Genomic DNA, 25,817 nt, shown 5'->3' with positions numbered 1-25,817 from the left:
TTGACCAGAGGGAAGAGGTAAGAGCGGCGTGCTTCAGTGATCATGTACCTAATGACAAAACCCATCTTGCCTTGTGATGGATGTTGCGATGGCCATTCTGCTCCTGGGATGCTGGGTTGAAGCTCGATTCGAGTTTAATATCTCGACTTGCATATCGTATCTGGTCCAAACTCTCCCTAAGCAGAGGGAAGAGGTACGTGAGTGAGCTCAATGGACCGGGTGGAGCATCGCATGGTTCTGGTATCGATGTCTTTCGGACGGTGCTGACTTTCTTTGGGCCTTTCTTGGTGACTTTCTTGGTGACCTTCTTGGTGACCTTCCTGGTGACCTTCCTGGTGACCTTCCTTCTGCTGCCAACCTGGCATTCTTCATGTTGAGTACGGCAGCCAAATGGTATTACGCTGGTGTTTGAGCCTCAGTCATGTCAAACATTTGCACGGGAGGCAACCAATGCGCCCACCGATCTCCTAGATAGTCACGGATCCATCCATACATCCTCCGTCCAGCTGTACCTATGAGCCACGAGTTGCGTCTTCTGTGCAAGACGACTGCATAGTAAGCCAGTAACACGAGAGCTTCCGGTCGCCGTTCAGCCAGCAGATCAGTGTATTCCTTCGGTGACGTGACTAGCCATGCAAATACAATGTTGATATCGTCGCGCGGCTCCGAGGACCCATGAAGAGCGAGATCCAATCGACGAAGCGCTTCTTGGTATATACGGAGGCTTGTCTCGCTGATGTCGGCAGTCGCCATCAAGTCGTGTAGATGCGGCACTGTAGTCTCCAAAGATTCTCTCGCGATGCGGTGCGCTTCACCTTCTCGCATCAGATGAATCATGTCGGTTGTAGATAAGACGTGCCACCAAGGTTGAATGACGGAATTGATACCACGAAGAAGGTGGATTGCTTGTAATAAGCGAGTCAGGAAGTTGCTGAACGATTCGTCTTGTGAGATGAAGACTTCGCAGAAGGAATGCACTCCGAGCATGTGCGAGAAAATCAGCAGCGTCAAGCAATTCCTTTCGTTGATCTCTTGCACAGCTTCATTGAATCCGGCAAGTGCCTTAGATTGCAATGATGTCGCAAGATGTTGATAATACATGACTTGATCTGGACTTTGGTTGTTGTTCATCTGCAGACTCATGTGAAGTGCGGCTAGTGACAGGACTTCATGCATGAGGTATTTCTGACCAAATACACATTCTCGCAGATTTTTGAGGTAGATGTCAAGCGAAATATCCGACTTGATGAATGTACGGCTAGTTTCGCTCATGAAGTGGCTGAATAATTGCAGATGAACCATATTGACTTCTCCATCGCAGCAACCGGGTTCGTTAGAAGTAGAGCTAGGAAGTGCGCCTGTAGACGACCTCGATCGAGGCGTGGTAGTAGGACTCGGCCGCGAGGTTGTCGTCACAGGCGATTGGCCAGTGCCGCGTATATTGGGATCCGATAGAAAAGGGCAGTCCAGGCCAGCAACAACACAGCTTGAGCATGCCGGCTGGCTTTCATCGCACTTGCCAAGTCAGAGGTTCATCCACCAAGCCTCTCACATACTATACGCGTACATACCTTTATGTGTCTTCGCTTGCATTGCGAGCAGCCGTTTCTCGATTTCTTGTGCGCACGCCTTTGTCTAGCGCGTGCTTCTGCTCGTTCTTGCTTGTCGTTTTCACTTAACGGCATGATTTGTATAGTCGTGTCAAGAGGTCAGCAAGTCAAAAAGTCGTAAGACTCTACACCAGATATACGTCGTGTTCATCATCGATGAAATCGATATCGGAAAATCTGGGACTTTTTGCATCCGGGCAGATTACCAAACGGCCCTCCGGTTTCTTGCGCGTCCGCCGTCCGGTCAAGGAACAGCCTGCACAAGGTTTGGTAATACAGCAGACACAGCCTCGCGACTGGGCGTGTTTCACCCTTGTGTACGCGTATTCGTATCTGAATACGATCGGATAGTGCTCGTTCCGAAAGCATAATTAAGTCTTTATCAGGCAGTCTGACCTCTGACGTCTCTCAAAATTCCACCACGATCGAGCTCGGTAGATGAGAGTATATAAAACGACACCAGATGAATAATTTGCTGAGCTGCTAGTACACGGTTGAATGGTAGGTTTTGTGCTATATCCAGGGATATATAGGCAACCAAAAAGCGAGTGCGACCAAGTCGCAAGCTGTCGGGTTCACTCCGGCCTGACAAGCAGTCATCAAACATCTCGAACATGTCAACATCGACTTGAGGAAGGCTCGCTTTTATGCACTTATGTAGAGCAATTTCTTGCAATTGCTAATGGCAATCGACACTGCTTACTCTACTCTCATGCAATTGCTTGTACATATTCTAGGACAACTATCGGCACCTTACTAAGATTCAGCCGATGAGGTTATAACGGCATCCACTGCTCGAGAGCGCTTGTTTCTTCGTCGTCTGTCCACTCGACTCAAGGAATTGATTTTCGAATAATCTGGACTGTTCAGAGTATCCGGCTACAGAGTATGCAAGATCTATGGTAAAAACTAGCTTTTTGGCATCCCATCCCGCTTAGGTCATTGTGACACCTTAGAGCTACCATGCAAAGAAGGAGAAAGACAAAGAGAAGGGTTCTAAGCCAGCTATCTCTTCAGAGAGTTTGTGTTACTTTGACTCTAGGAAGCTTCCAGCCTTATCAGCAGTTTCTGTTTGTCCTGTTTCTCATTGTACCTTTCGGACTGCTAATGCTTTCTAGTTGTTGCAAATAACTTGATGTACGATCGTCTTCCGCTAACGTCGATAGTATTCTCCATCACCCTTTTGCAATTGTCGCTCACTTCTACGATGACTACTCATGGCTCCTCTAAACCAACGTTCATCCTCTGTTCTTTCCCCCATCTCATCTTATATGAACACGGAAGCTGGTCTAGATTTCCTCTTTTCTTAACTCTTTACCTATAACTCTTGAGTCACTGTTCTCGCGCTTCCTTAGCATCGTTCTATATAGGAGTTGGACCTCACCAGACTTCGCTCCAAGTCTCTGTTCTTCGCTGAACCTGGACCATCTTGCTGATCGAGCTATATAGCCTGGAAAGGCTCAACATGTCCTCCCAGTAAGTATGTATGCATCTGAATACCGCCAATTCCTGCTAACGGTACCCGTTCCTAGCCACACCTTCTCTCGAGCAGGATTGTACTCGATTTCTCGCTATGTAGTGTGAACATCGCCCGACATGGAAAGGTAAGTCACTCCGGCCCGATCACTCTCATCACTGCTGACCGGACTTCTGCGAAAGCGATCACAGTGACTTCGTCCGCGTCCTGGTCCGCGAAGGAGAACAGTCCGAGGCTTGTTCCTCCAGGTTCAGTCGAGCGAGGCTTGTTCCTCCAGGTTCAGTCGAGCGAGGTTGTGTTCATCCTCCCGTTTCTTCCAGAAAGCTTTCGATGGCCGTTTTCTTGAAGCTACGACAGGTGAGGTCTTCATCAATGACATCTCGGTTGAACACTTCGGCCTGTTCGCAGGCTGGATCATGAAGGGATGTATTGCAATCAATCACACTTTAGGCGACTTGCTACAGCTCTATATCATGGCAGACCAGTTCGACGTCAAAGAACTTCGCACAAGAATAACCGATGAACTTGCCTATGTGTGCTACGAGATAGATTTCAGCCTCCCAGAACGTGGGGTCATCACTCTGATTGTCGACAACATCCCCGAATCAATGCCTCTTCACCGACTGCTTGCCAAGGCAGTCGCTAGATTGTTGTTCCTGCTATTGTCAACAAGCCAAGTTGCAGTTGCTGCTCAGTGTGGTCAATAGAAGCTTCTATGGCTTTGTAATTATTGTTGCTTATTGCGGTGGAAAGCGGCTTCTATTGTCTTCTAGCAATTGTCTTCTAGCTATTGACGACATGTTTGCACTGTGTACTTAAGATTTCTCCAGTCCCGCATTCATCCTCCGTTCTTTCCTCCATATTCTCTCCTCTCTCCACATTCTCGGAGCTGGTCTTCGATATTACCCTCGTACTCAACCTTCCTTTCCCAATATTCTACATCCCGTCCTCGGAGCTGGTCTTCGACAACACTTTTGTACTCTTCCTTACTTCGCCACCCTTTTACTTCCACTACCCAATCATTCTTCCATCTACCCTTTGTTTTACGCCAATCACGCTCTACGAGAAGATTCGTCAGTCTCTGTTGAGCTTGTTATCTTTTCCTCTCCCGGACCCGCCTTATCTTGCCCCTTTGCAAGATCCGTACGCTATATAGCGATACCAATTCTCACCATGGTCAGGTAAGCCTCTACTACTCCAAGCCTCTTATATTTGACGCTGATCACGTCCCTGTCTAGCCAGCAAGTCCAACTCTTCTCGGTCGTTGTCAGAGTTCATGAAGTTACCTCTACTACCTTCATTGTCAGTCGTCAGCGCCTGTGTCGTGTGTCAAAGTTCTTCAGCAAGGCTTTCTTTGGTTCTTTTCTCGAGTCACACACTGGCACGCTCGATTTGTACGAGGTCTCCACTTACTACTCTTGAGGAAGCCATCGCTGCTCGCAAGTAGCATAGACAATCAATCAGGTACACAAGCTTCTTACAAAGAGGCATTACTCCTCATATACATATGATACAGTTCAGGAGGTAAGTCTACAGGTTCTTTCGGCTCGAAGATCAATTCACTAACTCTGATGTGCCAGCTCTCGCTCTTTCCCTGGTTTTGCCTAGTCCACACCTCTGCCTTGACCCGTTAGAGAATCTCCTGAATGCCTACCGCCATTTACGTTCATCTGACGATCAGCACAATCTCTTTTCATCGCCCGACAGTTTCAGAAAGCGTTCAATGGTCTCGCGACCATCTTCCATACTTTGCTTTCCCAACGCCCTCAGTCCATTCCGGCTGACCCTCATGTTGTGCCCGGGACGTCTCATCTCAAGATTGCTTCCGGACCTTATTTGCGACTTAATCAACCATGACAAACATCACTACGGAACAACATAACGACTCATCACGAAAGAGAGAGCTGGTCTCTTACATCGCACACCCCTTTGGCCCCTTTGCTAGGATTCATTGGTGTTTTCTCCTTGTTTCTTTTCGGCCTTTTGCCATGTTCTCAAACAGGATCACGAGAAAGGAGAAAACCGGGCGGGTTTGACGAAGTTTGGGAATTCTCATTACACGGCATGGTGATGCCCCTTTGCTTACTGCACGTTCTCTTTTTCCCTTCCTTTAACTCTTCTTTTGTGCTTCCCATTAGTCTACCAGTTCATACATTGGTTCGCTCTCAATAACACTCATACATTCTTGAGACTGTTGCATCAGTTTAAGTTCTTGTGTCTTTGTTCAAAGCGCTGGTATGTTCTCAGGGCCTGCTCTTCCCAACTCTACGTGTCTCGCTGTTTCCTGCTGTTGGAAGGGTCCTGGTCTTTGGTAACTTCCTCTTCATTATCAACGACAAAAGATGGCGAGGCTCAAGAGAAAGTGCTTGTGAACTTTCTCTGTGTGGCTGGTGCCTTCTCGTGGCCTATAGTTCTTACTGCGATGTATGCCAACTCAAGCTTCTTCGTCGTTATGACGAGCACAATATGGACCACGAGGAAAGTGTTGATGCTCGGAGGGTGTTTCACCCTGGAGCGCCACCAACCGCTCGATAAACAACCTTGGCAGTGTCTCCTCCAACTGTCTTCGTTGCACAATCTCTGTACCAACCGCGAGGTATCTATTGCAGAATCGTTTCCAAAGCTCGTAATCTTTGGTGCCAGATGCGCAAGGCTTTGGGATATAGGGGTCATTTCTTTGCGCTGAGACGGCTGCTTTTTCAACGCCTTCGATGTCCATTGAGATGGAATCACAGCAGTCGAAATCAAGTACCCATACTTGAAGATCTTGAATTTGTGGCTGCAACTTTGTCGTAGGCTCTGGTTCTGTCAGACTGCGCGTATCAGAATTGTATGGTAGTTTGGCGATGTATGACGGAGATAACGGTGTGCAGGTCTGGGTGGGCAGTTGACGGCGTGATCCTAGCACAAACTCGACATCGTTGGCATCGACTTCTGCATCCCAGTGTAAGATAGCTAGAGCTTCCGCAATGTATCCGGCGTATTCGTGGATAGGGAGGCCGAGTTGTTCCATCGAGTCGACCAGGAGTACGTAGTTGTTTAGCGAGAAGAATTTGGACGGGCGTCAGAAGCGCCGTCTGCCAAGGTATATCCGTCCGATGCAGACGGTGTCACGGTCTTTGACACATTGGCGAGCTTCTTCTGGACAGAAGCTATCAATCAACAGATTCCTGAAAGTGGAAGAGAGTGGCGGGATCCGCTCCGAGCACATGATGTTGCAGCCGTTCGTTGACGTGTACCAGAAAGAAGCTGGTATCTGTATGTTGGTAGTTATGGCGGTGGATTTGTCTAGGTGACTGAGGATCCTGTTCTGGAGGTAATATTCTTTCCATAAGCTTCTGTGCTTAGATCCATCAGCTCTTTTGATGACCCAGCTAGCGTCTGCTACGGTCCAAACACTACCGCAATGTCCCGCACCGATACGGAGCGGAGCGGATGGAACCGCAGTGCTCGTCGAATAGTTTGGAATAGCTTGATCACAATCATGGGCTGGAACGACCATGCCGCGGATATCACGGGTTTCGAAGTTGTCTGAGGTTGGTAAGGTTGGTGAGGCTGACATGGCCAATTTGCCATCTGTAGGAGCCATATTTTTGTCAGGGTTAGCGTTAGTTATTTTTGTCGTTGATTCTGCTGATTCCAGTGGGTAGTGTTACTGTGTAAATCGAGATTTGTTGTGATGATAGGACTATGTAGTGAATCGTCGTAAGCAACAACTTTGATGCCGTTGTGAGTCATGAACGTCAAAGAGGTAAAAAAGAACACAAAGAGCAAGTGCGAGCAACATTGTGCTAGATTTCCCACAGGCAGTGATCGGCATGTGACCAATCAAGTCTTGGTGCGGACTTGCTAATGCAAGGACAGGGACAAGTGACTTCGTCATAAAGATTTGATCTAAAGAAATTTTGGAAGTAGCTTCAAGCGATTTTATATTTGCAACATGACTTGGCCACTTTTCTAGCATCCTCTGCTTCACGAAATAGAGGGGCTCTGACAGGAAGCAATTCAACCTGTAGTTCGGGGTTACTGAATGCATCTCCAATCTCACATCACACTTCGAATTGATCATTGCTCGACCAGCGTTGCGAGCGAACATATTCCTGCACCTCTGGTGTCGAGTTCTGCTGCTCATCATCATCATGTTTTTCAGATCTCACAACCTCGCGTGGGATCCTGATCGCCACTACCGTAATGGCAAGTCCTACTGCAGCACTAGCTGCAGCGAATAAGAAGCAGTTGCGATGACCTTGGAGCCGAGCGTCAAGATCAGGCTCATGCCCCTCTGTTCGAGCTTGGATGACCTGAGTGATGGCAAGTGAGAAGGCGATGCCAAGATTAACCGTGGTACTGTTGACTGCGCCAGCAAGCCCCTGCCATTGGAGAGGAGAGACGCTGGAGAGCACGACATTGGCAATGGTGTATGTCATGTCTATGCCTAGTGTCGTGCAGATCATGGCTGGGAATACGAAAGGCCAATAGCCCATCGAAGGATCTCCGAGAGCTAACAACAAGGGTGCTGCTACCCAGGCTATCCCCGAGATAAGCAACACGAAAGTTGGAGATGTGATGTGCAAGATACTACTTCCGACCACTGCGCAGAAGAAGCCACCGACAGCCAGAGGTGCAAACCAAGCTGCAAGTTGTACACCAGTGACACCATAAGCGAGACGGAGATGATTCGTAGCGGTAAAGAGCCAGGTACCGAAGCTACCATAGAAGAAGACACAGGCTATCATCAATGGTTTGACTGACTTTGGCGTAAAGAATTTGCGAGGTAACAGTGGACAGTCTGCTAGCCTGAGCTCGATGAAGATTGCACATGCCAGACAGGCAAGACCTATGAGGAAAGGCGCCAAGATCCCTGCAGTCTGCCAGGCGTGAGGTGCATTCGCGCTGGCAGCTAATGCGTATGCCACGAGGATGAGACCGGAAGTGATGGTGAGGGCTCCCCACCAATCCATAGTCAGGTTGAGCGATGATCGGTCGGCACGGTCTGAAGGTACTGAGAGATAGGCAGCAATGAGAGCCACGAAGCCTATGATCGCGGCAATCCAGAAGTACCAGCTCCAATTGTCCGAAGGAAGTGCAGCAGAGACATAAATACCAACGAAGAACCCGAGCGGTGACGAGGCTCCATATATGCCCAGGACCATGTTCCTACGAGGGCCAGTTGGGTAGATGCAGCCGAACAACGCAAAGCTGCTTGGGGTATAGGCGGCAATGGCCAAGCCTTGCATAGCTCGGCAGATGTCAAGGAGTATGAGAGAAGTGCTGAAGCCAGCAACGACACACCAGATACAGAACCATAGTACAGCAAGCATGAAGATAGGATAGCCACCGTACATGTCGGAGAGCCGAGCTGTTGAGCACAGAGTAGCACATAGTACCAATGACAGGATGGTAGCAGGCCAGAAGTCTGACGTTGTTTCGTTCGAGAAGCGGGCCAGTAATGTTGGAAGCACAACTGCGAAGCCTGAAATCATGTATTCCTGCTCTGGTCAGTACTGGTCGAGATCGTGCGAATGATGATAGACTTACTGCAAGCAATTGGGTCAGTGCCATGGAGAAACAAAAGGCTATCTCAGCTGCGGTGGACCGGAATCGTCGGCGGTGTGAGACATTGGCAGCGACCTCCTCTGACGGAGTGATCTGAGAGGAGGTAACTGAGATGGCACCCTTCTTCTCCTGATCGGCTGCTTCTTTGTACTCCAGGATGCTTTCGAGGCTTGAGAGCCGCCATGTGACAGGTCTGGTGACGAGTAGTGGTCTGGAGGATAGGTTTGGCGAAGAAGGAGGGGTCTCCGGTATGCTGGTGTTAGATGAACTGTGAGTAGTGTCCATGATCTGAATCACTGGGTAATGCCACACTTCGAGAATGCGAGGGAAGAAAGAACAGGTGAAACGCGATCAAATAGAAGACCTCAGTACTCTCTGTCCCAGGGTATGCAGTCCGGATTGAGACAATGGTTAGTCCCGGAGACCTTGCGTGGACGTTGCTTTCAGACACAGCTAGAACAAACAGCCTTTTAAACAAGGTACCTATATGCTCACCTGCCGCAACTTGCAACAGCTGCATGGCACTTGAGACACCACCACGACATCATAGCTATACGCCCATGATCTCGCAGCTGTATCTGTGTTTGCACAACCACACCATGTCTGCAAACACTTGTTGATTGTGAATTGCGACGTCAACAGAGGAAGTCAATGACAATTCCTTTTGATCCTTGATCTGTTTAGGGTATATGTGCATATAACTGTCCGCAAGCTGCACCAATGGCGTAGCTTGGCGATCAATAGGGCTGCACAGATTGTTCGATCTGTTTGCTGTTCAGCCAGCCACCTGCATGACATACTCAGAGTGTCCTGGTAGCCGGTACAGCCATGTTTCGCTTTCAATCTACTGCAATGCTTTATAACATCATCTCTTATGTTGTAAAAGAAGACATGGTGCCGATCAAGCCGGTCAAAGGCATCGGGCCACCACAAGAGATGTGTCGCTGGCAACAGAAAATAATGTTGAAGGTCGGAGGGAGGCTGAGAGCTGTGCGAAAAGAGAAAACGCGGAGATGATCAGCCCCGCGGGCCCTTGCCGCAACCCTATTTCGACAAACATCTCCTTTTACTAAACCAGGACGACACCGACCACGTGGTATCGGTACGTACAAGCATCTTCCAAGCTGAGACTCAGCTCGACAATTCGCACCTATTTTAGACGGTGGGGTTCCGTCCACTACAAACACACTTGTCACCATCCATGGACGTCTTCCAGAAGTGTTTGAGCATTGCCAAGGACCCGTGGCATACCAGATGGATATGTCCACTGCTGCTGCTGGCTGATGCAGGACTTACAGCATTGATCGTGTGGAAGGTCCCATGTATGGAATCCCAGTAGCAAACACTCGAATGTCAGATCTGATGCTATGAAAATAGATACCGAAATCGATTGGACAGCGTATGTGGAACAAGTCACACAATATCTTGCTGGAGAACGCGACTACACCAAGATCCAAGGAGGTACCGGTCCTCTGGTCTATCCCGCGGCCCATGTCTACATCTACCAAGTGCTATATCGGTTCACCGACCAAGGCACCAATATCCCGTTTGCACAGATCATCTTTGGTGTCCTCTACCTCATGACGCTTGCTGTGGTCATGGCATGCTACCGCAACGCAAAGGTTCGTCTTACTGCTGTCAAGCTTTGAGTGTAATTACTGATGGCTGACAGATACCACCCTATGTGTTTCCGATGCTCATCTTGTCCAAGCGTATGCACTCGATCTTCACGCTAAGGCTGTTCAATGACTGCTTTGCCATTTTCTTCTTCTTTTTGGCCATCTATTGCTACCAGAAGCGATGGTGGATCATGGGGTCAGCCATCTACTCAATGGGGTTGGGGGTGAAGATGAGTCTGTTACTTGCATTGCCTGCAGTCGGGACTGTGCTTCTGCAAGCAATCGGTGCAAGTGATGCGATTGGTCATGCATCGTTGATTGTGTTGATACAGGTGCGTTCCCATTGTAGCAATCCGCAGCTTCTCACTGACCAAGCTTAGATTCTACTCTCATTGCCCTTCACACTGCACAACCCGCAGGGCTACCTCTCGCGGGCATTTGAGTTCACAAGGCAATTCTTCTTCAAGTGGACAGTAAATTGGCGGTTTGTGGGAGAGGAGACATTCCTCTCCAAGCAATTTTCATTAACATTGCTTGCTGCTCACGTCTCTCTGCTTGTTCTCTTCGCTACGACTCGATGGCTAAAGCCTTCGAAACAAACCCTTCCTGCGATAATCGGATCAATCTTCAATCCTCCGTCAGAGGCAAAGCAAGCAGAGATATCGGCGAGGGTGACACCCAGGTTTATCTTGACGACAATACTTTCGGCCAATGCGATTGGCATGCTGTGCGCAAGATCGCTCCACTACCAGTTCTACTCTTGGATTGTATGGGCGACTCCTGCTCTTCTCTGGCGCGCGGGCTACCATCCTATCCTGCAATATGCCCTGTGGGGTGCGCAAGAGTATGCCTGGAACGTCTTTCCCAGCACCAACTTCAGCTCGATGGTTGTGGTGCAAGTGCTTGCTGCTACGGTGGCTGGCGTATGGTATGGAACGAGAAAAGAGACGACGGATGCTCCGGTGAAGAAGCATCAGCATGTAGAGTAGCGTCGTAAAAAGTTTCGGCGGTCAACAGGGCGAGTCGATCATTCATCCTCAGAGTCTGAGGGAGGCATCTTGCCGACGTTGGACTCTTCCTCGTCCGAGTCGTCTTCGTCGACGTAGGAGATTCTCTGGACGAACTCCTTAGGCCTGTACATATGTCAGTAACTGTACAGTACCAATGTATATCGAGGATGCGCACCAGTATTTCTGCTTGCGCCATTCCTTTTCGTTCCTGACAACGTTGATGATCTCTCCGTCCAACTTGTTCTCACGCTCATTCGCAGCGCCTGTATCAACCAGGACAAAGCCGCCTCTCTTGATCCAGATGGTGGAGCGGAAACGCGCAGGCAGCTCGACCAGCAGAACCTTGGTGTCGGGCAACTCGACTCGGTAGAGGTTGTTCCCAGCAGCTTGTTGTACGCGAGCGACGAACTGAGTCTCTGTGAGAGTTTGGGGAGGTGTCATGGTCTCCTCGGCCGTAGCCTGGAGGTTGCGTCTGGGCTTGGGCATGCTCGCGATTTGTTGTTTGCTATTGACTTTCGTTGGTTGTTGCGTGGAGAAATATTTTGTCTGGACCGAGGCCGGTCACTTTGATGGTCGCTCGGTTCTCGCTTGCAAAAGTCTTGGGACCACCTGCCTTAGCACTTGACATGCAACCGCCGCCTTCTCTCCTCCCCACCTTCCAATATCATCTCCATGATGCAACATTTGTATGAAGAAACATCTCTTTCAAGGAGAAATATTTGCATCGTCTTCACAGTGTCTCTTGTTCGGTCTGGACGAATCGAAACTTTCAGCACGTCCGATAGAGTCCACGCCAGGCAGATAATCAAAACCGCATCGTACCCTGGAATGCTATTGATTCTTACTCAAAGACTTGTGCTAGACCTCTTGGTTCCTCCAATAACCTTGCGGGTACGCCGTCATGAACTTACGTCGGATCATCCTAGAACGATCATTTACCAATACCAAGGGCTCTAACATGAGAACCTGCTCAATATTTGCTCCTGGTCCTGGACTCGCTCGCTGATTCGACACTGCTTGGGTACATGGCCTGTCTTCCACGCTCGATTAGGAACATTAGGCAACAAGCAAATTTTCATAAACACATGGCATTGCGGCCGACTGCCGGCCCAGAGTATTTCATCATTCTGTACTTCCATATTGACAACCCTAGTCCTATCCCAATCGCTCTCCGTTCGCCCAAAGCAAGGCTTCGAGTCCCTATGAACTTCAGAATCCCTTCAAAATCCCTCGACGTACGGGCTTCATCAACTTGAATCTCCTTCGAAGTACAGGCTTCTGGCTTTCGGCCTTTATTACTCGACCTTGGAGCATGGCATACGGCACTCGATCGAGAGCGGCTGCAAAGTGTTCCCCTGATACTACAGACCAGCATCAGGTAACCGCTCTAGTCGACAATCATTTCATCACACTCTTTGCTGACCTGTACCAGTGCGGCGAGATGAAAAGAGTATTCGACACAGACTCCAACTCGTACGACAGCTTGTCACCAAAACACTGCTTTCGGTTTCTTGATCTGCCTCTCGAACTGAGAATCGAGGTGTACAAGTATGCGTTCACGGATCACTCTGATGATCTGCCATCTACGATTCTTTTCACAACCAAGCCAACCCCTCTGAAGTCAACCAGTCTACTGGCGACTTTTCTGTCCTCGCAGGAAAGACCTGATCTCGGTCTCTTACTTACATGCCTCCAAATACAACAGGAAGCAAGCGCAATTCTCTACGGTCAAAATTGTCTCCTTCTTCAGACTCCGATCCACTTGAACAACTTCCTCTTACGTATCGGAGAAAATCGCCGTTTCATCCGCAAGATCCGCTTCAACATAGCTTCACGCCTTCCATGTGAGATGTTAGAAGTTGAGCGAAACGCTCAACTTTTGTCCGAAGCCAGACTCAAACGCTACTCAGTAGAAATTGGCTACCAGGGCTCCAGCTTCCTCAAGACTGCAGAGGAGATCTTCGCATCTCTGACGCCCATGCTCAAAGTGCTCCATACACAAACCAGAGCGGGAGACGATGCTCTCGATGTTGTGGAAATTCTTCAGAGAGATTTGTGCCCTCGGTTTGTATCCACGGACCCCAATAAGTGGTCAACTTGTCCCAAGATCTTTGATGGTCCTTGCGAACGTTGTCTTACCAAGGAAATTGCTTATCATCAATTGATGAAGGCCATCAAAGAAAAGTGGACTGGATTGAAGGCTACGCTGGAAGAAAGTTGATTTTGCTTGTTAACCAACCATGTAGAACAAGTCTATCATGTGCATTTATCAAATTCTGCCACTTCCAAATACAGAAGCATGTTCAGTAAAAGTGCTTCGAGTGGCCAATCTCTGCGGACGAATGAGCTGGAGTGAAAATGATCGTGCAGCTCTACAGGTTGAAAGTTTCGGTCTTCAGTGATGAGAGAGCGAAAGTGACAGGCGACTAGCTTGGCCGAACGTGCCTGCCTTCTTCGCAACTTCCAGTTCGAAAACACGCACGCGCGCAGATCGTTCGTATCACAATCAATTGCGTCCTTCACCTCACTCCATCCGAACTTCACTCCATCGACATATCGATCTGTCAACTCACTTCTCACACAATCGGCGGCTATACTTCTTCTGCGAACTTCGCATCGGCTCGATCGCTGCTTCATCGACTTCCACCTTCTCGTCTATACTCAAACACATCAAACAGCAAACCTACCTACACCACTACCATGCCTCCCGATCTTGGCTCGAGCGCCACTACGGCCACTCAGCGCGTGAGTTATGAATGCTTATTTGCGCAACCAAATCAATGATGCTGATGCTCTCTAGCAAGGCGCCAACTCTGAAGAAACGCCAACGCCATCCCGCTTCCTTGACCTTCCTACCGAGATCAGACTGATGATCTTGAAGTACGCTCTTACCGATGGTACCCAAGCATCTACAGTCGAACTCATCAGAGGACGTCGATCTCGCATCACCGGCACATATCTTGACGCCGTTCCATTCCACAGCTTCAGTACAAAGCCCAGCGTCCAAATACTTCTAACCAACCGCCAAATCAATGCTGAAGGAACACCTATTCTCTACTCAAAGAACACATTCTCGACATGCCCCTCAGCTCTTGAAAGGTTCACCAAGGCTGTCGGTGCAGCTAACAGGCAATACATCCGTTCTATCCACATCAATGGTGCCACCATGGAACTCTATTTCACAAGCAAATGGCTCAGAAGCTTGAAGGAATACATTGGATTGAAGCGCCTTCGCCTCAACATGCTATCAAGGGTGTACTATTTGAAACAGCGTGCTATCCGGTCTGATTACAGGCCACCTGGTATGTCTGTTCTTCTGACACTGATCCCTGTGATCAAAATGCTCTGTGAGAGAGAAGGCTCGGATGAAGCAGCCCGCAAGATCATTGAGGTTCTGCCCTACGAAATATGTTGCCATCATAATTCGTACCTCTGGACTGCGATCACTTGCTTCAATTGCTGTAACGATGCAAGATTCTTTGAGGAATACAAGGTCGTGGAGGATGACTTCTGGAGCGATATCCCAAAAAGATACGCAGAGGCCAAAGAATCGGCCAGAAGAGAAAAGTGGATGGCTAAGAGATTCGGAAAGTTCATTTAGCAAGGAAGAACAAGCAGTGAAAGCATGACCAGCCAGGCACATACAAGCAGGAAGGGTATATCAGGATTCTTTGCAAACGTCTTCTTCTTCTCTCAATAACGTAATATATCAATGCTCTCAGGGGGCCATTCTCCTGATCTCAATTCAATTGTGCAATTTGACAGCAATAATCAACACCTACACTGAACACGAGATGCCACACCAGGACCCTCTGCCTCCCTTCCAGGGGCTCACAGCCCTACAACAGGTCTCACAGTCTCTCCCTGCCCACGCACCGGGGTCAAAAACACTGTCAAAATGCACGAGTGTCTTCGAAGAGTAGTGTGTTGCCAAAGAGACCTTGTTTATGTGTGGCATCAGGGGACTTGTCCCGATGAACGATGCCTCATCTACAAATATATCTCTGCATTTTGATAACTAGGAAACCACATATGCATGTATGTGCTGCTGGAGAGCGCAATAACCCATTTTCAAAGACGCAAAGAAGCACAAGAGCGGATAGGGGTATTATGAGATCATATAATTCATGCTATAAAAGCAATAGGACTAGCAACCTTTCTTCCATGCCTCATAATTCTCGACATCTGACAATCAAGGGGTCCACTGATTCCTCATGACACACGTTTCTAATCGTACTCGTCATATGAGTAAGACTGCCTCTGTGTCAAACACCACTCTTCACTCGCCAATCCATTCTTCTTCCTCATCTCCAAGCCCTTTTGATCTTTACAGTGATCGCAGGCGTAGTTGCAAGGGACTTCAGTGTTGTCGCCAAAGTAAGTGGCTATCATTTTATGTCTGCATTTGTCGGTTGCTTCGCAGTATTTGGTCAAGAAGAGAAGAGAGTTGGCTCGACCGTTGCTGTCGGGATGTGTGCTGTGGTTGTTGTATTCGGGGTTGTTGCGGCCCCTGGTGGATTCGGTGCGCATTTTTTGCTCTTGGGCTCGAGCGAGCATGTTGGCGCTACGATCGCGGTCTTCGCGTGAGTAGTAGACGATACAGACGGAAGCTTTGCCGTCTCTGCCTGCACGTCCGGCTTCTTGGTAGTAGCCTTCGAATGACTTTGCAATCTGCCAGTGAACGACGAAACGGACGTTTTCTTTGTCGATACCCATTCCGAAGGCCGTGGTTGCGACTATGACATCGTAGCCTTCTCGATTGGCGACCCATCCGGAGAGATGGTCGTCTTTCTGTTCGTTGCTGAGGCCGGCGTGGTAGGGCTTTGCGCCGATGCCGTCTGAGGTTAGTCTTTCGGCAAGGATTTCGCAGTCCCGGCGGTATAGGGTGTAGATGATGCCCGGCACGTTCGTGGGTCGTTCTTTCTTGGCTGCCAGTTCAGCTGCTCTTTCCGGACTTTTGCGTCGATTATGTGCTGCTTTGATCCAGGCAAGGAAGTCGTCGTAGTGGTCTTCTTCATCTGACTTGTACCGCACTTCGTAGTGCAGGTTTGGTCGGCTGGTGTTCATGGTGAAGTGCTTCAACTTACGCTTGTCGAGTTGTAGCGTCGCGATGATATCGTCTCGCACTCGCTGTGTGGCCGTCGCAGTACAGCATATCATCGGTACATCTGGGAACTCCTTTCTGAAGAAGTTAAGCTCTTTGAAGCTGGGCCGGAAGTCGTGGCCCCATTCTGATATACAATGCGCCTCATCGATGGCGATCCGGGCAAGCTCTTTCTGCGCATGGACTATGCGTAAGACATTGCGGAAGTGGTCCATGGCGCAGAACTCTGGGGTGACATATAGAAGTCTGGTCATAGGGTGGCCGGTCTTGAGATCGGCCATAATGCCATCACGGGTGGTCTTAGAGACAGTGCTATTGATAGTAGCCACCGCAATGTTTGCCGCGCGCAGAGCTGCAACCTGGTTGTTCTGATATCGTGTTAGAGATTGGGGCAGTCAGATAAATTCAGCCAGCAGACTCACCATAAGTGCGAGAAGTGGTGAGACGACGATTGTGACTGGAACATGTTAGATGTGAATTCGGTTCCATCCGATCTTGACTTCAACTTACTTCCAAGATCAATACATGCTGGCAATTGAAAGCACAAACTTTTGCCAAATGAGGTGGCGGCTTGGAGAAAAACATCATTGCCCGCTAGAGCAGCTTCAATAACTTCTCGCTGCACAGGTCTGTATAAAACTTTTGGTTAGCACGTTTCGCAATACACATGAAGAAAATGCTGGACTCGCCTGAACGATGGTTTCCCAAAGACCTGACGTAGTGTGAACTCGAGATCCGGCTTGCTACGCGACCTTTGGATGGGCATTTTGTTCGATTGATGTTGAGCAATTTGGCCGGGAATGGTTTGAGAGGCGAGTGATAGTCTTGAGGCTTCAACCAGATGGCAAAACAGGCAACACCGGATGATCAGTCAACCGCAACATCCTCACCGAGATGGTGTTCCAGAAGTTTTGACGCGTCACTAGACTTTTCAAGTCATCAGAAAAATCGGACACTCCAAAAGGAAGGTACAATGCGCAAGATTGAAGAAATGATGAAGAGAGAGCAGCCTGCGGTTCGCGACTGCGCACGGACATCTTTGTCTATACCAGTTTGATGCATGGGAATATCGGGTCAAATGCCAACATTGTCTATCAAAAGCAGATGAAAAATTGCCTGCATGCACAAGTTCGCGAAGTTGATTGAATCAATGAGCTCCTCACAGCTTCCCTGTATCTCACAGGAAAATCTCTTTATCCTTAAAATTCGTTTGTACATGAAGGTTTACATTTATTGTTACAATCCTCGCGGAGGCCTTGTTTCAACCGAGCGCATATTCCAATCCTGTATTTACAGCCTCTTCGTCATGTTCGTCCGGCTTCCAGACTTCCTTGATCTCTTGCCAGACCTTTCTGGTATTCTCTGGGCCCGTGACCTTGTGGTAGGCATTCAGAGTGGCTTTGACCATAGAGATGCTAATGTAGCAGCCCCTGTCTTCTTCTGACCTCCATTCGGTGTGTTTCTGCTCAGCCTCCCGGTCCCTCTCGACAAATTGGCAGAATACATCCCAGAAGCTGTCCAATTTCTTCTTGTTCCAAGAGGAGTAGCGGATACCTCCGTGGATGCTGAAACCGCGAATGATCTGATAGAAAACAGATCCGTGAATGTGAATAGCGCTTTGTTGCATCTCGTCAAGCAGCTCACTGATACGGTCGATATTTCCAGATTCGTGAGCATGGTACTTGATCAACAAGCGATAGGTGTGCAAGTTGGGTTTTATCGGAGTCACGTTCTGCACAACGCTGCGTCTCTCCGGTATCTCACGCAGACTTTTGCCCGCTCGATTCAGAACTCTCCCAAGTTTGCGCTGAGCTCTCCACCCTTCGATCTTTGCAGCGCTGGTGTTCTCTAGGCCCAGTATCTTCATCTTCTCAAAGATGTGCTCGGCGGCAGAAGCCTCACCAGCGTTGACCAAGCTGGCAATGACACAATTGAGGACAAGTGTGTCGACAATCTCTCCAGAATCGACAAAGTCCTGGTATGCTTTCCTAACAGCAGCACCGTCTCGTTTCATGCCATGACAATATATCTGGTTGGTGCGAAAATAGCGGCTGGGCTCGATATTCCGTTGCATCATTTCCTTGACCACCATATCGGCGAGAGCAAATTTGCCGGCTTTTGTGGCGACATCAAACAAGATGCTGAATGTAGCAGCACTACTTGCAATACCGGCCTCTTTCTCCATACGTAACCAGATCTGGGTGGCAGTGTCGACCTGCACATCGCCAACTTTGCGAAGATAGCGACTAGCAAAGCTCATGGCGCTGTTCCATTCGAACCTCGTCATGGGAATATCTGCAGCGAACAAGTCGTCGACAACTGAGAGGTATCGCTGCATGGTATGCTCGTCTTTGTATTCGACGACACTCAAGCGATGCATCAGTAGTCGGATTTGATCGTTTTCGAGGTACTGCGGGCGCGGTTGTGGTATGGCTCTGTAAGCATTGTATAGAAGAGTGTTCGGTACGTCCCTGTCCTCAATAGTAAGACTAAACTGGTCAATGGCTTGCTTGTCTAACAAAGAATTGGCGACAAGTGGATTCCGGTCTGGTATTGTGGCCGAAGAGAAGACGTTGACTTCGGTTGGAGAGCGATGGTCGGTATTCGAATTCGGAGGAGGATCTTCCTGATAGCCAGCAAAGTCATACTGATCGACTATGGAGCGTAGCTGTTCGCGCGGGATTTGGATAGTTGTGGGCTCGGAGGAGTCTTCTGGGGTGAGAGCAATGGCTTCAGATTGGGGAGGCTTGTTTCTCGACGACTGAGTGGTAAAGCGTTGCGGGCGGGATGTGGTACTCGTGTTAGGGGTAGGGCGGTTGTGGTATGATATAGGGCGAGCATGTTTCCGGCACAAGCTCGCGCGAGCAAGAGCGTCGAGAAAAAGGGACTCGGCAGACTCGGGGGTCAGAGGGTGTGGCGCGGGTCGTCTAGAGAGGATGTGGAGGTCTCGTCGATGGCGATGACGGTCGTGGTCGAAGGAATTGGCGGACAGACAGTGGTTGCGGCGTGGACACAGGGCTGTCATAATTGAGGCAGTTGTCGTCTGTGTCTGCAGAGAGATTCCGCTCTGGTTGCGGGAAAAGGAGCCAAAGAGGGACATGAAGCGGCGAGCATTGTGTCAGACGAACAATCGACATTCCCCAGGCATTTCACTCAGTACATCACGCCGTGTGGTGGCCTCTGTCCTGGAGCTGCTTCTCCAAAAAGTCCGACTTTCTGGATTACGGACCGCCCATCCAACGCGCGCTGATTGGCTGCTCAGTCCACCTCCGCCGACGCCAAGCCACATCTCTCCCGCTCCGCTCTCGAATCTCGAATCTCGAATTATTGACGAGAAGCGTCTTGGGCGTTTCTTTATTCGGGCAGCCAGACACGACAGTCGCCATGGGTCGATACAACTTCGCGCCTCAGCGCGTGCACCAGGCTGCTACACGTCTCCTCCAAGTCCGCAGTGCCGCGCGCGGCGGCCCCTCGCAGCCTCCTCCGCCATGGTATACCGTCATTGGCAACCTACCGCCGTCAGAACGTCTCGTGCGTCCGCCATTGCAACCCGCCCGTCGCAAGGGTAGAAAGGCCAGCAAGCTCTTCCAGCCTGTCAACCTCAAGTACGAAGAGGATCAACTCAGACTCGACTTCTTTGGCGACCACCCGTGGGAATTGGCGAGGCCCAGACAAATCGTCGAAGATGACGGCAAGGACTACCAGAAGTTCGACTGGAGCCAGCTGGACCAGCCGACCAAGCAGATTGACGGAGAGAGGTGCATACACCTGCCTACATACTTGACCAGTACTGTCATGCTGACTCTACAACAGCGTTGTCCAAAGACAAGCATGGCTCATGGGCCTTGTCCGTCATGAAATCGATTACCTTGCAACCCCAAACATGCGCGAATATTACAAGTTGCACAAAGACGAAGAAGTAATCAAGGAACTCCAAGAACTTCACCTTCTCTTCAAAAACGACTACGCTGTTGATTTACAAATCAATGAGACAAATGAGGCGGACCACCCGGACCCGAACGCACATTGGCCCATCAGTGTCTACTTGACATACCACCCTCAATATCCCCACCAAATCAAGGACGCCCAAAAGCACTTGAACCAATTCCTTGCCAAACAAGGTCTCGATCTTTCGACCATCAACAAGCGCTCCTTCAGTGCTTCATTCCCACACTCGGACGCTGTCGCTCAGACACTACGAAACTCCGATCTTGCTGCCATCGGCAAGCAATACAACATCGATATTACCCTCGAGCCCGAAGTCACCGTCAAGCCCTTCGCCGAAGAACCTTTCGATGTCCAACCTTTCTCTTTCTCCTTCTACCGCAACGCCACCAAGAACATTCCCGCTCTTCTCAACCACCTCGCAACCCTTCTCGACGTCAAGACCTCCAATATCCTCAGCCCTCCTCTCCCCACAACGGAGCCTGATACTTACCCAGCATACACAAAGCTAGGAGCTTACGACAAGGCCCGTAAGGAGTTTTACGAGGTCCGCCACCAACAGGACATCGAGCGCCGTGTCGCCCGCGAGGAAGCCCTCTGGACTGGTGCCGAGTTCGGTCCATCACCCTTGGACATTGGTATGCAACTCGAGGACCAGAAGTACGAGGAATGGCGCGATTGGGCCACCAAGGAGATTACTGCAATCAGACAACTCTCTGGCTCGTCCGGTAGTGCTCTCGACCAAGATGCTCTATTGGATCCGCAGGCAGATGATATCAACGCTGCTCTGGATGAAGTCGAGCCGAGTGTGCCCGGCAGCAAGAGAGGACAAACCGCTCAAGGAGGTGCTTTGGTCCACCCCTGAGTCTAACTGTAAATCTAAAAGGGAGTTTTCATGTAGCTATATTTTCTTCTTCGACACACCACAAACTGTATCATCAATCTTACGACTATTTCTACATGTTACCGATCATCCATGTCTGGCTTCTTCGGGACGACGAATATGATGCTTGTTGCAAGAACTGATTTTCTGGTTGTCTCATTTTAAACTTCCGGATCAAAACACAAACGCCCTTTGTTTGAGCACCAGACTTTTACCCATATCTACCAGCCAAACGCAATAACCTCCCAACACCATCCCAATTAGCCCAACTGGCTACCCCGCTACCAGAGCTCATTCATTCGATCCTCCTCTTCTCATATCCATTGTTGCTAACCCTCGCACCCCACAGGTCATCTAGGAAGAATAGATCCAGATGCCGACACAACGACATTTCAGCAACAAGTTGACTTGTCAGACCCAGAGGTTGCCAACAAAGCATCCCCTACCCCAAACCATGTACTGGGAGTTTACTAACGATCGTCCTTGCAAAAACAAGCGTTCTTTACTTATCCTTTCCAGTTCATGTTTCTAGGAGGTTTAGTGAGGAGGGATTGAAGTGACCTCGCCAACACGAGCATTTCGCCTTCTGTCACTGGGCTTCCTACCTCGCTCGCGTCATATGCGTTCGAGAAATAAAGTGTCGTAAGTTTATTCTCTCTGACGGAGAGCTCTGGTAGTGTTTTTCTTGCTACTGGTTTGCTGGTCAGGTTTATTGTGTACCTGGGTGCCGGAAGGCAGGGTCATTTTTGACAATTGGACGATGGTATAGCAGAACCGAGATCTTTGCAGTTAACGACAAACATGGATCTGGTTTCCAAAGCTATTGTGTATCATTGTATCATACACTGCTAGCCAAGTGCACTAATCGCGATTAAGATACGATACCCTTTTGGTCCCATCCACAAAGACGATCATGGTACGATGGTTCACCCGATATGGTTGTGTCGAGCACTAGACCAAAGACTACGGTAAGTATACATGACGGAGGCATGTCGAGCGGAGTAGGTTTTTCAAGTGGTAGATTTCGTCACCCTCCGGCACACAGATCTTAGAAACGCAGAAGATGCTTTGGTCAAAAAGAAAAGAGACAATCTAATTTCCATGTCAAAAATAGCTACATTGAAGAGAAGGTGGATGATGATGGTGCGAGCGAGCGAGTGAAAAAAAAAACATGCATGACATAGACGTACAGATGAAACAAAAAGTGCTCTGCTTTGCATGCGAGAAACCATCCTCTTTGTGTCCAGTGTCGATTGACGACCAACCAAAAAGGGGTGTGAAATATGGGAACAAAAACGACAAAAAAAAAGAACAATCAACTCCTTGCACTCCTGCCGGCCCAACGCCTGTCCTAACCCTTGACCCTGACTTGACCTTAACTAGCTCTAGCTCTCCTCGTCATTGCGAGATTGAGAGCTCCTTCTTCTTCTTCCACCAGTATGCTCAATCAAAAGACGGTGGAGGAGATCTCTTATTGACGGATAGGCACAGCCTCACTCTCGGATGAAGGAGAAAGACCGGATGAAGAAGCAGCCTGCGCACGCTTCTCCATTGCACTCTTTACCTCGCCATCCTGGTCGTCCACGCTCATGCCTCTCTGCAAGATACTGCCCTCCTTGACGGGGCTGCCGGAAACGTAGGATTGGTGGCTCTGGGTGGGCTGCAGGTTGAGGCCAGGGTTGCCGTTGGGGTTTCCGGGGGTCTGGGTGTTGGGTGATGACGAGAGGTGGGGGATGGTGTCTGGTGAGGGGTGTTCGACGCCGATGCTGGTGACGCCCACGTCGCCTGCCTTGCCGGCCTTGCTGAGGGCGTAGTCGCCGCTGTCAAAGTATTTGCGCTCTTGGCCCTATTGTTTGCGCGCGATGTGTCAGATTGGTGGAGTGGACGATGATGGGGTGAAGTGGTGGTGGTGTACCTTGAGCTTGTTCTGCAGCAGGTTCTTCTTGTCGGGGAGCTTGCCGTACATGCGGAATAGGCGCTGCTCGTCGGGCGACATGGCCTGTTGGGGATATGGTAAGCCGATTGTTTTACACAGTGTTGGTGGACAGGTGGTCTTACATTGATGTCGACCTTGTTGTTCTGGTGGGGGTTCATGATGGGCAGGCTTGTCGCGATGTCGGTGGACCTTTTTTGGTCTGCGAGTGTAGATGATAGATAGGAGTGTAGTCGATCTTCGCCGGGAAGAATTGGAGATCGGTGACTTGTTGTGCGCGTAAAGCTGGTTTATGGCGAAAGAGAGAAGGGCGGTCGGCGTTCGAGCAAAGAAGACAAAAGTGACGGGCTTTGGTGAGAGCTTTGGGCTTTGTTCACCAGGGTGATGTCGTCGCTTGACTCAGCTCAAAGCTGGGGTTCAGGGTTTGGGGACAAAGACGTGGACGTCTGATAAAGCTGGCTGTGACTGTTCGCAGTGCTGTCGCTTTTTCTCGGATGCTTGCTGTCGATGTCGCTACTGCTGCTGCTGCCCAACGTCAATCGCTCGGTCAAATGGCGGCCGTGTCACGTATGACGAAGCAGTCTAACGCACGTTTGATGTCCTCTTTCTGCCTTGCCTTTGCTGGCTGGAAGCTTCAGAGCTCGTGCTTGGCACGCAATCGATCTGTAGCTTTTGGATCTTTGAGAGTTCGAAAAACACGAGGTTTGGTATATCGATTGGAGTCAAGAGTTTGGCGGAAAGAGGGGTACTTGTACGCACGAGAGATAGCAGAGCTCCAAGCTTGTGTCACCGTCTTCTATCCCTTTCTACAACGCTTGCCCAGCTCTGCTTGCACCTGAGGTTTTTAGACTTTACCTCTGATCTTTTCCTTGTTCGCTCATGGTCATTCCTACATCTTAGCCTTGGCTTGCTTGTTTGACCTTTCAATACTCGTGCAATCTCGTAAGGCCGGAGTGACTGCTCAATGAGGGAAAAGCAGTCTCATGCTATGCTTAGATTACAATCTCTTTGTTCAATGGCCGCAGTTTTGGATTTTGGTACAAAGTGCAAGCTCCCAAGCTCGGAATGCCATCCAGAACGAGAGGCTCGGCTATCGGACGCATCGAGAGCTGTCACATCAAGCGATAACGCATGTCTGTCAGTTGAAGTAGCAGTTGCGTTCGATAGCGCCTTCCCCACGACGACTTGCTGCTCCCCGCAGAATCCATGCGCGAGTCCTCAACTTTTGAGCCTCGCAGACAAAACTTTTGGAAAATCACAAACTTGACCATTTTCCAGACGAACAATAAATCTCCAGAATTGATTGATACCACATTTCGAAGCACGTTCGCATATCTGTTAAATCATACTAAGAATCTAAATACAGAACTTTATCGTTCAACCGTAAGTCATCGTTGGCGATCAAGAAATTTTGTATCAGCGTTCTGACATGGCTACAGAATATGGCTGGCAAGACTTTCATCGTCGAGCATCTTGACCCCGAACTCGGAGAATGGTCGGCTCTCGAGTACAAGTGTATCGCCAGAGAGACAGCTGCCACAGGATCTTCATTTTATCTCACGTCCGTTCCTCATGAGCTTCAACTACCCGAGCCTCTCAAAAACGTCTCGGAGTTGAACGTCGAGCACCGTGGTATTGAGGAAATCTACGCAGACAAGAAGGATCGTGTCTGTCTGCTTGACCCTTCGGCAAAGGAGGAGCTTAGCCCTAAGGATGGTGACAACTTTGACATCTTCCTGTTTGGTGGAATCCTTGGAGATGATCCACCCAGAGGTATGCTGCGGAACTTGAAATTGATGTATTGTTTATCTGACAGATTCATAGACCGTACCTCGGAGCTTCGCAAGAAGGGCTACCAGGGCCGTCGTCTGGGACCCGTACAAATGACTACTGACACAGCAGTACGCACCACCAGAATTGTGGTCCAAGATCGCATTGAATTGGAGAACATCAAATACGTCGATCACCCGACAATCAAAGTCGATGAGCACGAGAGCATTGAGATGCCTTTCCGCTACGTACTCGACAAGGACGGCAAGCCCATCTTCCCCGAAGTATGTGAAATATCCTGTAGTAATCCAGTGTTGATTCTGTACTAACAGTTTCTCAGGGCATGGTTGATCTCATCAAGAAGGACTCTGAGCATGGCATTGACGACTTGTTGTAAAGCACAAGCACAAAACACTATTCCGTTCTTCACTTGTACCTGCTCAGACATCGTGCCGCGTATGCCGGCTGCTTCTGATGTTCAAGCACATAGACCGTGGAGGCGAGCCAGTGACGTCGAAATTTCACATTCGACAGTCCACTCATCCATCGGATCAGGGAAATGCACTAGCTAGATCAAGTCATTCAGATAATCCAGGGGTCTTACTCATGCATCCAAAGTTACCCCCTGATGCCATCAGAAGTCGAACAATCAGATGCTCGTGTTCCGTTCGAGTACAGTTTAACAAATTCTTTAACCTTCTGTACTATCAAACCTTTGCTCTTTAACCTTAGCTGGTTAAAGATATCTTGACAAAGAACTTTGCTTCGCAAATTCCAGACGCCCGGACACGAATGCCGTTACCCGGTCTGGTAGATACCAGATACATATCAAATGTTCAAATGATGTTTGGCTAATCTGTATCCTGGCCGTTGGTCGCAGCTCTTTCCTTCTTGTGTATAAGAATCTTGG

General features: G+C 49.4%; 13 protein-coding genes across 13 annotated transcripts; 6 read left to right on the top strand and 7 right to left on the bottom strand.

Annotated features, from left to right (window-relative positions):
- Positions 1 to 396: 396 nt before the first annotated feature.
- Positions 397 to 1,685, bottom strand: M438DRAFT_372318 (uncharacterized protein; the record flags this gene model as incomplete). The annotated part of the gene is made up of 2 exons (XM_029908338.1): positions 397 to 1,515; positions 1,572 to 1,685. The coding sequence occupies 2 exons, from the start codon at positions 1,683 to 1,685 to the stop codon at positions 397 to 399; spliced, it is 1,233 nt and encodes a 410-aa protein (XP_029764225.1).
- A 1,521-nt stretch (positions 1,686 to 3,206) lies between these two features.
- M438DRAFT_352768 (uncharacterized protein) lies at positions 3,207 to 4,509 on the top strand (the record flags this gene model as incomplete). Its single annotated transcript, XM_029906815.1, has 5 exons — positions 3,207 to 3,214; positions 3,279 to 3,444; positions 3,552 to 3,781; positions 3,918 to 4,268; positions 4,395 to 4,509. 5 exons carry the CDS (start codon positions 3,207 to 3,209, stop codon positions 4,507 to 4,509), a joined length of 870 nt encoding a protein of 289 aa, XP_029764224.1.
- Positions 4,510 to 5,521: 1,012 nt separating this feature from the next.
- On the bottom strand, positions 5,522 to 6,100 carry M438DRAFT_332495 (uncharacterized protein; the record flags this gene model as incomplete). Its single annotated transcript, XM_029903510.1, has 1 exon — positions 5,522 to 6,100. One exon carries the CDS (start codon positions 6,098 to 6,100, stop codon positions 5,522 to 5,524), a length of 579 nt encoding a protein of 192 aa, XP_029764223.1.
- Positions 6,101 to 7,136: 1,036 nt separating this feature from the next.
- M438DRAFT_266680 (MFS general substrate transporter) lies at positions 7,137 to 8,928 on the bottom strand (the record flags this gene model as incomplete). The annotated part of the gene is made up of 2 exons (XM_029900130.1): positions 7,137 to 8,576; positions 8,626 to 8,928. 2 exons carry the CDS (start codon positions 8,926 to 8,928, stop codon positions 7,137 to 7,139), a joined length of 1,743 nt encoding a protein of 580 aa, XP_029764222.1.
- Positions 8,929 to 9,844: 916 nt separating this feature from the next.
- On the top strand, positions 9,845 to 11,251 carry M438DRAFT_267349 (mannosyltransferase; the record flags this gene model as incomplete). Its single annotated transcript, XM_029900176.1, has 4 exons — positions 9,845 to 9,965; positions 10,021 to 10,265; positions 10,316 to 10,594; positions 10,643 to 11,251. 4 exons carry the CDS (start codon positions 9,845 to 9,847, stop codon positions 11,249 to 11,251), a joined length of 1,254 nt encoding a protein of 417 aa, XP_029764221.1.
- Positions 11,252 to 11,289: 38 nt separating this feature from the next.
- On the bottom strand, positions 11,290 to 11,758 carry M438DRAFT_395018 (putative eukaryotic translation initiation factor eIF1a-like protein; the record flags this gene model as incomplete). The annotated part of the gene is made up of 2 exons (XM_029909190.1): positions 11,290 to 11,395; positions 11,448 to 11,758. 2 exons carry the CDS (start codon positions 11,756 to 11,758, stop codon positions 11,290 to 11,292), a joined length of 417 nt encoding a protein of 138 aa, XP_029764220.1.
- An 826-nt stretch (positions 11,759 to 12,584) lies between these two features.
- On the top strand, positions 12,585 to 13,493 carry M438DRAFT_332491 (uncharacterized protein; the record flags this gene model as incomplete). Its single annotated transcript, XM_029903509.1, has 2 exons — positions 12,585 to 12,650; positions 12,705 to 13,493. 2 exons carry the CDS (start codon positions 12,585 to 12,587, stop codon positions 13,491 to 13,493), a joined length of 855 nt encoding a protein of 284 aa, XP_029764219.1.
- Positions 13,494 to 13,972: 479 nt separating this feature from the next.
- On the top strand, positions 13,973 to 14,986 carry M438DRAFT_362849 (uncharacterized protein; the record flags this gene model as incomplete). Its single annotated transcript, XM_029907606.1, has 2 exons — positions 13,973 to 14,017; positions 14,073 to 14,986. 2 exons carry the CDS (start codon positions 13,973 to 13,975, stop codon positions 14,871 to 14,873), a joined length of 846 nt encoding a protein of 281 aa, XP_029764218.1. The 3' UTR covers positions 14,874 to 14,986.
- Positions 14,987 to 15,374: 388 nt separating this feature from the next.
- Positions 15,375 to 17,344, bottom strand: M438DRAFT_291134 (ATP-dependent DNA helicase). Its single transcript, XM_029901736.1, has 4 exons — positions 17,066 to 17,344; positions 16,887 to 17,005; positions 16,799 to 16,833; positions 15,375 to 16,744 (listed from the first exon to the last, which is right to left on the bottom strand). Exons 1-4 carry the CDS (start codon positions 17,140 to 17,142, stop codon positions 15,500 to 15,502), a joined length of 1,476 nt encoding a protein of 491 aa, XP_029764217.1. The 5' UTR covers positions 17,143 to 17,344; the 3' UTR covers positions 15,375 to 15,499.
- A 146-nt stretch (positions 17,345 to 17,490) lies between these two features.
- M438DRAFT_343137 (uncharacterized protein) lies at positions 17,491 to 19,558 on the bottom strand. Its single transcript, XM_029904913.1, has one exon. The coding sequence runs from the start codon at positions 19,474 to 19,476 to the stop codon at positions 17,638 to 17,640; it is 1,839 nt and encodes a 612-aa protein (XP_029764216.1). The 5' UTR covers positions 19,477 to 19,558; the 3' UTR covers positions 17,491 to 17,637.
- A 202-nt stretch (positions 19,559 to 19,760) lies between these two features.
- Positions 19,761 to 21,186, top strand: M438DRAFT_313146 (mitochondrial ribosomal protein; the record flags this gene model as incomplete). Its single annotated transcript, XM_029902545.1, has 3 exons — positions 19,761 to 20,134; positions 20,190 to 20,227; positions 20,819 to 21,186. 3 exons carry the CDS (start codon positions 19,761 to 19,763, stop codon positions 21,184 to 21,186), a joined length of 780 nt encoding a protein of 259 aa, XP_029764215.1.
- Positions 21,187 to 22,783: 1,597 nt separating this feature from the next.
- On the bottom strand, positions 22,784 to 23,298 carry M438DRAFT_259134 (Endosulfine-domain-containing protein; the record flags this gene model as incomplete). The annotated part of the gene is made up of 3 exons (XM_029899752.1): positions 22,784 to 23,050; positions 23,120 to 23,203; positions 23,263 to 23,298. Coding segments are annotated over 3 exons (387 nt in total), but the record flags the coding sequence as incomplete, so codon positions are not given.
- Positions 23,299 to 24,579: 1,281 nt separating this feature from the next.
- M438DRAFT_362845 (DUF431-domain-containing protein) lies at positions 24,580 to 25,692 on the top strand (the record flags this gene model as incomplete). Its single annotated transcript, XM_029907605.1, has 3 exons — positions 24,580 to 24,910; positions 24,962 to 25,191; positions 25,248 to 25,692. The coding sequence occupies 3 exons, from the start codon at positions 24,580 to 24,582 to the stop codon at positions 25,302 to 25,304; spliced, it is 618 nt and encodes a 205-aa protein (XP_029764213.1). The 3' UTR covers positions 25,305 to 25,692.
- Positions 25,693 to 25,817: the final 125 nt, after the last annotated feature.

Source organism: Aureobasidium pullulans (assembly GCF_000721785.1).
Source record: "Aureobasidium pullulans EXF-150 unplaced genomic scaffold scaffold_3, whole genome shotgun sequence".
NCBI lineage: Eukaryota > Fungi > Ascomycota > Dothideomycetes > Dothideales > Saccotheciaceae > Aureobasidium > Aureobasidium pullulans.
The sequence above is the reverse complement of the archived record's forward strand: the minus strand, read 5'-3'. Positions and strand labels throughout refer to the sequence as shown.

Bases quoted from the DNA above. Each gene is read 5' to 3' on its own strand.
- M438DRAFT_291134 (XM_029901736.1), bottom strand. From the start codon at position 17,142: ATGCCCATCCAAAGGTCGCGTAGCAAGCCGGATCTCGAGTTCACACTA. The intron at 17,006-17,065 runs GCGAGTCCAGCA...AGTTTTATACAG, and splicing joins TTTGGGAAACCATCGTTCAG to ACCTGTGCAGCGAGAAGTTA. The intron at 16,834-16,886 runs GTAAGTTGAAGT...AACATGTTCCAG, and splicing joins AGCATGTATTGATCTTGGAA to TCACAATCGTCGTCTCACCA.
- M438DRAFT_343137 (XM_029904913.1), bottom strand. From the start codon at position 19,476: ATGTCCCTCTTTGGCTCCTTTTCCCGCAACCAGAGCGGAATCTCTCTG.